This window comes from Balaenoptera ricei, chromosome 4, assembly GCF_028023285.1.
Source record: "Balaenoptera ricei isolate mBalRic1 chromosome 4, mBalRic1.hap2, whole genome shotgun sequence".
In the NCBI taxonomy this organism is placed as follows: domain Eukaryota; kingdom Metazoa; phylum Chordata; class Mammalia; order Artiodactyla; family Balaenopteridae; genus Balaenoptera; species Balaenoptera ricei.
Window position 1 is genome coordinate 6162774 of NC_082642.1, and position 9233 is coordinate 6172006.

General features: G+C 35.1%; 1 protein-coding gene across 1 annotated transcript; it reads left to right on the forward strand.

Annotated features, from left to right (window-relative positions):
* Positions 1-8560: 8560 nt before the first annotated feature.
* LOC132365167 (large ribosomal subunit protein eL22-like) lies at positions 8561-9018 on the forward strand. Its single transcript, XM_059921853.1, has one exon. The coding sequence runs from the start codon at positions 8577-8579 to the stop codon at positions 8961-8963; it is 387 nt and encodes a 128-aa protein (XP_059777836.1). The 5' UTR covers positions 8561-8576; the 3' UTR covers positions 8964-9018.
* The last annotated feature ends 215 nt before the right edge of the window (positions 9019-9233 follow it).

Genomic DNA, 9233 nt, shown 5'->3' on the forward strand with positions numbered 1-9233 from the left:
TATGTCTAACATCACTTAAAAATTTTGGATGTGTGGGCAGGGTCTAAATGTTGTAATGACAGTATGTGAAATGAAAAGCCTATGCAAGGCATCCAGCTGTTTTCCTAATAATGCCAAGAATATCCCCTTCAACAATCTATATGATTTATGCAAACACAGCCATATAGGCACTAATTTTTTCTGTACATATAATTTTCTCAAAGGCAGAAAAAATTCTAAGCTTATTTTGCATAGTCTAGGACTAGACTGTTCATTCAGAGACTTTAGTAATTCTCAACAACAACATCAACACATCTGTCTTGCTAGCAAGATAGCATTTTCTCTACTTCTTTAGCCTTCATTTGTGGTTCTGAATTGCAGCGGTCATCAATTTAGATTGTAATATCCTTGGGTTATGTTTTCTCTTGGTTATCAGTTATTCAGCGTAATACCACACTATGTATAGCACACCCACAGCACTTAATAGTTCATGATGTCAAAATATCTCATACTTAGAATTCTGGACATTTAAAAATACTTCCATCATTTTTTAAAAGAGAGGGGCATTAAAAATGGTATTGTTGCAAATAACATAACGAAGTTCTCATGGAAGTCGTGTTTAACTAGTGTATGATACATAAAGATGAAGATGCACAATTTTAATGGATTTCTCAACTTAATTCTAAAATGTTGATCTAGTTAAGGATGTGAAACTTTATACTTCCTGAATTTATAGCACTAACAGTCTGTTTTTAACAGTCTGTTTTTCTTCTCCCTATAATCAAAAGACAGCAACTCTTGTTACAGCACATTGCATGAAAATAGTTTAAAAAAAAAAAAGCTTTTTTCCAGGTAATGTAGTAGAACCAGTATGACAGTACTGTTTACCAAAACAGTAAAAATTAAATCCATTAATTGATGGAACAATGTAGACTTTCTTTTTTGGAAGCCATGTGAGTATTCTAATTAAAAAAGCAAACCAAGTTAAGTAAGCATTCAAATTATTATTTGACTATATATATTACTTATATGTATGTGCATATAACTGCATTTTTCTTTTTAAAGATATATTAAAATAAATTGTAATGTTTTGCCAAAGTACATAGAAACCAATTGTTTTTAAAAGGAGGATTTAAAAATTGCTATATAATGAATACAGTTGTATTAAATACAATTGCTATATAGTGAATACAATTGTATTAATACAATTAATTCATGTTAATATGTGTAATCATTACTCTAGATTGGGACAACAAGAAAAAAAATTCTGCTGGATTTAGATTTTACTTTAGAATTTCTTAATGAGATCAGTTTCAGCTTAGTTTGACCTCCAGTTATGAATGCAAATGGTCTTACCTTGTTTTAGTTCTTGCTCCATTGCTATGCATTAAACTGTAAATTAATCTTATTAAGATAAACATGAATTTCTAAAATTAGATTTACTTATTTAGATTTTTAAATCATATCATTTACACTACAAACTGCTCCTAAAGTATTTACGTATCACTGTAATGTGATGATATGAAAAATAACACTGAAATGTCACATTTTAATTAATACAATATATTTTCACAGCGGGTAAACAAATGCAAGAATATCTTTTCCCTGTAAAATGCTCAACTAATAATATGCAAAATTAACAAACTAATATACGTAGGAGAATTTACAAATGTTAGAAATTTGCTAGAGCTGGGGAAGAAAAAAGTTCTCAAAATTTATTATTAATATAAAAGTTATTTTAGCACTAAACTGTGTACAAAATTATGAAAAAAAGAGAATGTTTTACTTTGCAGTTAAAATAATTCAGCGATCGATAAGAACTTTTAAAATTTCCAGCTTTTAAAATGTTGTATGAAGTTGAAACGTAAATTTACCTAACTTTTTCATTTGAAATATTGACTACTTACTTGAGAGAGGTATCGGTTTTATCTAACCTACTTTGTAATCTGGCCAGCAATTTAAATTGTTATTCTGTAAGTAGCAATCCAAATAAAATGAAAAATAACAAGTAACACTTTCTTCTTACCTCTATGTCTTATTTACAGTTGCTTGTTGAGCTGCTTAAATAGTTGAGTTGAACTATCGACAACTCAAAGAGCTCTGTTCTCTGCTCCGCTCTCTTCTCTAGACACATTTTTTTCCCCTCTGCAAAAGGATAGTCTACCAAAAGAGGAAGTTGTGAAACACCAGAGTCATTATGCTTTATAAATTCTATGGAGAATGGAAAATTATTCACAAACCTTACACTTGAAATCATGGTAACAGGCTATAATTTATGTGTATACATACATAATTAATGTATACACATATTTATATGTGTAAGCAAATGTTAGAAAAGTTATTGAAATCTATACTTAAGTAATGCTCATTTACATGAGGAAACATTTCCTGTGTGGCTAAATGATAATCATAGAGGAACAGAAAATACTGCTCTGTGTGGAAGAAAATTATCAAGCTGATACATGAGGAATAAACTTGTTTTTATAAGGCTAATTAATGTAAAGTCTTTAGAATATGACCTAAATCCTAATCTGACTACAGATATTTTGTAAAAAGAAAAAGAAAAAAAAAAAACTTCAATAAACGGGCATTTTCCTGGAATCTGAGTAGTGGTTTTTTACCTACAAGTCTTAAACTTCCTTTCCCATGAATAGTTGCCTGTTACATATAGATAAAGCATTGCAAAACTGAAACTGTTGCTTATTCATGAGCTATGGTCTCTCTCAACTTCAGCCACAAGAATAAAAAACAGGTGCAGATTCTGCAATGTTGAATATTTAACTGGTTAAGTTTCTAACAAGATGGGGCATTAATTAAAAATACCTATAGGACAGTAGGGACAATGTTTGAAAAAGGACATGAAAACAGTTGAGCAACACAAATACTATTGCCAGTTTCAAATAAAAAGAAATACTCATGTATGTACTTCTCCCAGGTTACTTGATAATAGAAGCAAATGGGTAGCTGCAATTTGTATGTGGCGGTCTCTCCCAACTTCCCTTGGTCGTTGGGGAAGAGGAAGGGAGTGGATTGCAAGAATAATTAAGTTATTATGTAAACCTCCACAGATTGCAAGAATTACTTTCTGGACTTTAGAAACTACCATGCTCTCAGGGTATCACACTCTGCTTTTTACTTAACCATATTTTCAAAGAGGCAATAAAAGGTAATTAGGGGATGATTAAAAAATGGAAACATTTTCCATTTCACCTAAAGTCATACTTAATGTGAATTTGCAGTAAGTAAAAATAAATGAATAAACAATACTAAGAAAGCTGCCTCCACTCCCCCACAAAAACCATAAAATCAAACCAAACAAACAAAAACCCCTCCATAGAGTCACCAATATAAAATCTGATTTGAATTCTCTAGTGAGATACCTGTAGAAAAACTTTTGAAGAAAAAGTTATTATTGACGTGATTAACATTGCTTAGATTCTATGTGTTTTTTAAGAAACATTAAATATTACTGTATATGAGTATTATCATAAAACATTAAGCCCATCTGTTCCCCAAAGACCCAGGTTCACTCCTGGAAGCATAGTGTTCAATATCTGTGGATGATTTTAATGGGCTAGCTCAGTATTTGTGTTCCTTTTACCGGGTGGTGGACGTGTATCTCTGTTTCTCTAATAATCCTTTCCAGGCTGGTGAATATGCTCAAGGTTCCTCCATCTTAAAAAAATCTCCTCTGACTAAACTGCCCTATTACTTTCCTTTTTGAGAAAGTTGTCACCATTGACTTCCTTCAATTCCTCCTAGCCTCTGTGTGTGTGTGTATGTGTTTGTGTGTGTGTTAGAATACATATAAAATAAATTGACCATTATTGTCATTTTTGAAGCATATAGTCCAGAGGAATTAAGCATTTGCACACTGTTGTACAACCATCACCACCATCCATCTCCAGATCTTTTTCATCCTCCCAAATTGAAACTCTGCACTCATTGAACAGTAAATCCCAGTTCCTCCTTCTGTCTCCCATTCCCTGGCAACCACCACTCTACTTTCTGTCTCTATGAACTGACTAGTCCAGGTACCTCATGGAACACTTGTCCTTGTGGCTGTTTATTTCACTTAAGTTCATTCAAGTTACAGCATGTGTCAGAATTTTCTTCCATTATATGTATATACCATAGTTTGTTTATATTCCATTATATGTATATACCATATTTTATTTATCCATTCATCCTTCAATGGATACTTGTGTTGCTCCACCTTTTGGCTGCTGTGAATAATGCTGCTATGAACATGAGCGTACAACTATCTGAGTCTCTGCTTTCAATTCTTTTGAGTATATACCCAGGAGTAAAATTGCTGGATCATGTGATTATTCTGTTTAAATTTTTGAGGACCTTCCATACTGTTAAATCCTCCTATCTTCCTCATGCTTCATCCCTCTGCATTCTGGTTTCTGCCTCTCCTATACACCAAGACTCTTGACCAAGTCACCGAAAGACCTTGTTACCAAATCCAAATGACACGTCAAAGCCCTCGTACTTGACCTCTTTGCAACCTTTGCCACTGTTGACCACTTCCTCCTCCTAGAAGTGCTCTTTGTGCTTGAATTCTTGACTTCACCCTTTCCTTCTGATTATGTAGCAATTGCTTCTTTGACTTTCTTATAGGGTTCCTTAACTGTGTTCATCCACTGAAGGTTGCCATTTCTCAGGATTCTGTTCTGGGCCTGCCCTTCTTCTTACCCACAATCTCCTCAATATATTTCCATGGTTTCAGTAGGCAAATACTTATTGCTCCCAAATCTGTCTCCAACCTAAATATCTCTCTAAAGAAGTTTTGACCAGTGCAAAATACAATATCATTTTTACTTGTGATCTAAAAAAAGATTTTGCCTGGAAGCCCTAAGATCAGCCTGAATTAATTTTCACCTCTACTATTGTTTAGCTTTGCGCATGTCAGCCATTATTTCTGAGCCCTCTTTCCTCATCCACAGAGTGGGGCCTTAAATGCCCTCCTTAGAGAATCATTGGAAGATAATTTTCTTAACATTCAAAAAATTATGAAATAAAGAATACTTAAATATTTTATTGTGTTTATAGTATAAAAATACAGATAAAGCAAAAGTCTATTCTATTTCCCTCTAACATGATTCTCCTCCCCCCAAGGTAACCAGTGCTATCAGTTTGATGCATATCTTTGCAGAACTATTTCCTGTGCAGTTATATATGTATATATAATATACATATACATATATTATATCACATATGGAATTAAATAATTTTGTGGGTTTTTAAATGTACATAACATCATACTGTATGTTTTTCACTGTGGCTTTTTTTAACTTTAAAACATAGCTTGAAGGTATCTCCAAGTTATTCTTTTTTTTTTTAAAATACATTTATTTATTTATTTATTTACTTTTGGCTGCATTGGGTCTTTGTTGCTGCGCATGGGCTTTCTCTACTTGTGTTGAGTGGGGGCTACTCTTCGTTGCAGTGCGTGGGCGTCTCATTGCGGCGGCTTCTCTTGTTGCAGAGCACGGGCTCTAGGCGTGCGGGCTTCAGTAGTTGCGGCTCGCGGGCTCTAGAGCACAGGCTCAGTAGTTGTGGCGTACAGGCTTAGTTGCTCCGTGGCATGTGGGATCTTCCCAGACTAGGGCTTGAACCCGTGTCCCGTCCCCTGCATTGGCAGGTGGATTCTTAACCACTGTGACACCAGGGAAGCCCTCCAAGTTATTCTTTTGAACTGATTCATATATATTTAATTCCCCTGTTGATATAATTTGTGTAACTTCTTCACAATTAAAAATAGAGTAGCCAGTCAGCAACATTATAAATGTCTCTTTAAAAGTATGTGCAAGTCTTTCTTTAAGGTAGATACAGGAAAGCAGAATTGTTGGTCCAGAGTGTATATACATTTAAAATATTAATTGTCACTGCCAAATTGCCCAGTCAAGAAAAGATTTACCCTTTTAGCTTCCAACATCTCCTGGTTTTTGGCTCTTTTGTCAGTATTTAGTATACTGAAACTTTTAAAGATTTGCCAGTCTAATGGAGAAGAAAATGGTGTCTTAATGTTTTTAATTTATATTCTCTGATTACTGTGGAGACTGAACATATTGTAATGTTTGTATCTCACTTTTTATTTCCTGTTTGGAAATTGTATGTTCTTTCATTCTAGACATTTGTTGATTGGATAAATGTCAACACCTTATTGATTTGTAGGGTTAAATTTATCTTGTTTCAACGTATTATCATCATTCTTCTTTTTCAACGCTCCAGTAATTGGCTACTCTAACTTTTTGAGATGACTCCAATATTCATTGATAATACACTTGCTTTTTGGAACAGCAAGATGACCCAGGCTTATTTTGTATATTTCCTACCATAGGCCTGAACTTAGTCATTTCTCTAAAGGACCCTGGTTCCTTTTAGTAGGACAGGGTTTTTTGAGACTACAGTTTAGACCTTAATGGTGTTCATTGCTACAGAGTTATCACAAGCATTAGAGTTAGTGAATAAAATGTTAGCTCTTGGGCTTCCCGGGTGGCGCAGTGGTTGAGAATCTGCCTGCCAATGCAGGGGACACGGGTTCGAGCCCTGGTCTGGGAAGATCCCACATGCTGCAGAGCAACTAGGCCCGTGAGCCACAACTACTGAGCCTGTGCGTCTGGAGCCTGTGCTCTGCAACAAGAGAGGCCGCGACAGTGAGAGGCCCACGCACTGCGATGAAGAGTGGCCCCCGCTCGCCGCAACTAGAGAAAGCCCTCACACAGAAACAAAGACCCAACACAGCCAAAAATAAATATAAATAAATAAAAATTAAAAAAAAAAAATGTTAGCTCTTTCTACATGCCAAGTAGCACTTAATTGCAAGATATATTTAAATATGTATTAGAAGTTTATGTGTTAATATTACATATTTTGCATTAAGAATAATATAGGAATAACATATCTAAGAAAATACCTTTTTAAAATAAAAATTGGGCACTATTTTCTTATGAAAGGATATTTTGATAAAGAAAGGCAATAGCATAGTAATTGTCATAGTTTGCATTCAGAATGTTCAAAATACCCTTCCAAAGAAATTTCAAAAATCATCTAGATTGGAAAAATATTACACAGCTTTCATATTTTCCATTATTTTCATCTGCATTTATCATTATGATTCTCAATCTCTGTTCCCTTCATTTTTTCCTGCTTTTATGCATTTACCACTTAAAAGTAAGCAAGCATCTGTGCATATGTCCCTGAAAACAGATTTCAATTAAAATAAAATATATTCATGCTTTTAGCCACTATTTTTTCTTAAGACATATTTTCATGGTCACTTGAAAACTACAGAAGTAGCAATATTTCAGTTTCTCTCCGCATATCTTAATGGTGAGAGAAGTACTTCTGATTCACTGATTTTATGTTTAACTTCTTATAGAAATGCCCTTAATATTTAAGCATTCATGTAATTTTTCTGTTTTGTTTTCATGCAGCTAGAGAATCAAAGAGGAAAGCATTGTCTGATCATTCCCAAATACCTTTAACGCTCGGTTCCTTATCTGAAAAAGGGGATGAGAATACCAACTTCACTGGGGTGCTGGAAGAATTAATTGGATATCCAGGTAAAGGGCAAAGCTGAATAAGTTTCCTGATGAGTATGATGCTGATAATTTCCAAATCTAATTTGAGAACTCACAATTGGATAAAAAATTTTCTCCTAATTTGTGAATGTATTTATTTATTTGAAAACATCGCAAAAGGTTTACAAAGTAAATCACATCTAGTTCCACATTTATATTACATTTATTGTATTAATTAAGAAAAATGAATGAAGAGAGCCAGGAATATAGGAGATTTGTGGAGAGTCATTCATTCATTCTTCTGTTATCTGCTATATGTAAGGATTTATACCAGGAGCTGGGAACACAAAAAGAACAACTGGACTCTGCAGGTTATTCTCTGTTTCACTCTTTCCTGCCCTGCTTCTTTGCCAAGAAGCTGATCTCTACTCACCACATTACTAGGCTCTCTTGCCCTCCTCCTTCTGGTTGAATTCAGCCAATGGATGTACCAGTATTAAGATAGAGAAGAGAGAATTTGGAGTATTTATTTTACCCCCTTCATCCTGTCAGGGCACAGTTTAGGAAGTAACAGGATTCCCCTCCCTACAGCTGCAGATCCTCTCTGCCTGTTTTTCTTCCTCAGACATAGCACTGACCAAGTTCCAGTAACACGGTTCTTCTTGCCTTTCAGGTCTAGAGGTGGCAATGGCTTCCTACCATCACCAACCTATAGGTGCTTTCCTGGTTGGTTCCTAATTATTTCAACACCTCTCAATCATTCCTTCATTAAATCACCTGGAATTGATCCTTTTAAATGCACCATCTCAGGCAGACCTTACTCTCAACATCTACATCAGTTCTGTCGTGCAAACAGATTATACATGTTAATTTGAAAGTGACATATTAGAAGATGTACAGTTTCAGAGGGAACACAAAAGTGGAAAATTATAGAAGATGTCCTAGGCTAGAGGAATCAAGAATCACAGCTCAGAGGAAGTGATAATTGGACTGAGACTTGAAAGAAGAGTAGGACTTTATGGGTATTTAAAAGAGAGGTTGCACTTTTCTGCCTCCACTGCGGCGATGGCGCCAGTGAAAAAGCTTGTGGTGAAGGGGGGCAAAAACAAGAAGCAGGTCCTGAAGTTTACTCTTGACTGTACCCATCCTGTAGAAGATGGAATCATGGATGCGGCCAATTTTGAGCAGTTTCTTCAGGAAAGAATCAAAGTGAATGGAAAAGCTGGGAATCTCGGAGGAGGTGTTGTAACAATCGAAAGAAGCAAAAGCAAGATCACTGTAACTTCCGAGGTGCCTTTTTCCAAAAGGTATTTGAAATATCTCACCAAAAAATATTTGAAGAAGAATAATCTCCGTGATTGGTTACACGTAGTTGCTAACAGCAAAGAAAGTTACGAATTACGTTACTTCCAGATTAATCAAGATGAAGAAGAGGAGGAAGATGAGGATTGAAACTCAGTTATCTGGAGTATTTTGTATGAATTCTTAAATAAAATTTAGGAAACAAACAAACAAACAAACAAAAAAGAGAGGTTGCAAATGGAAAAGGCATGGAAGTCAGAGGAAGAGTATTGTATTCTTGGAGCTCCATGTGGTATGCTATCTGGGAGATGTGAGCTGAAAGGGCTGGGAAAGGGGATGGTGAAGGACTATAATAGAAGAAGCCAGAGAGAAGCCATCAAAAGATGACAAAGGGCACCATAAGGAATGGTGACTTGAAAT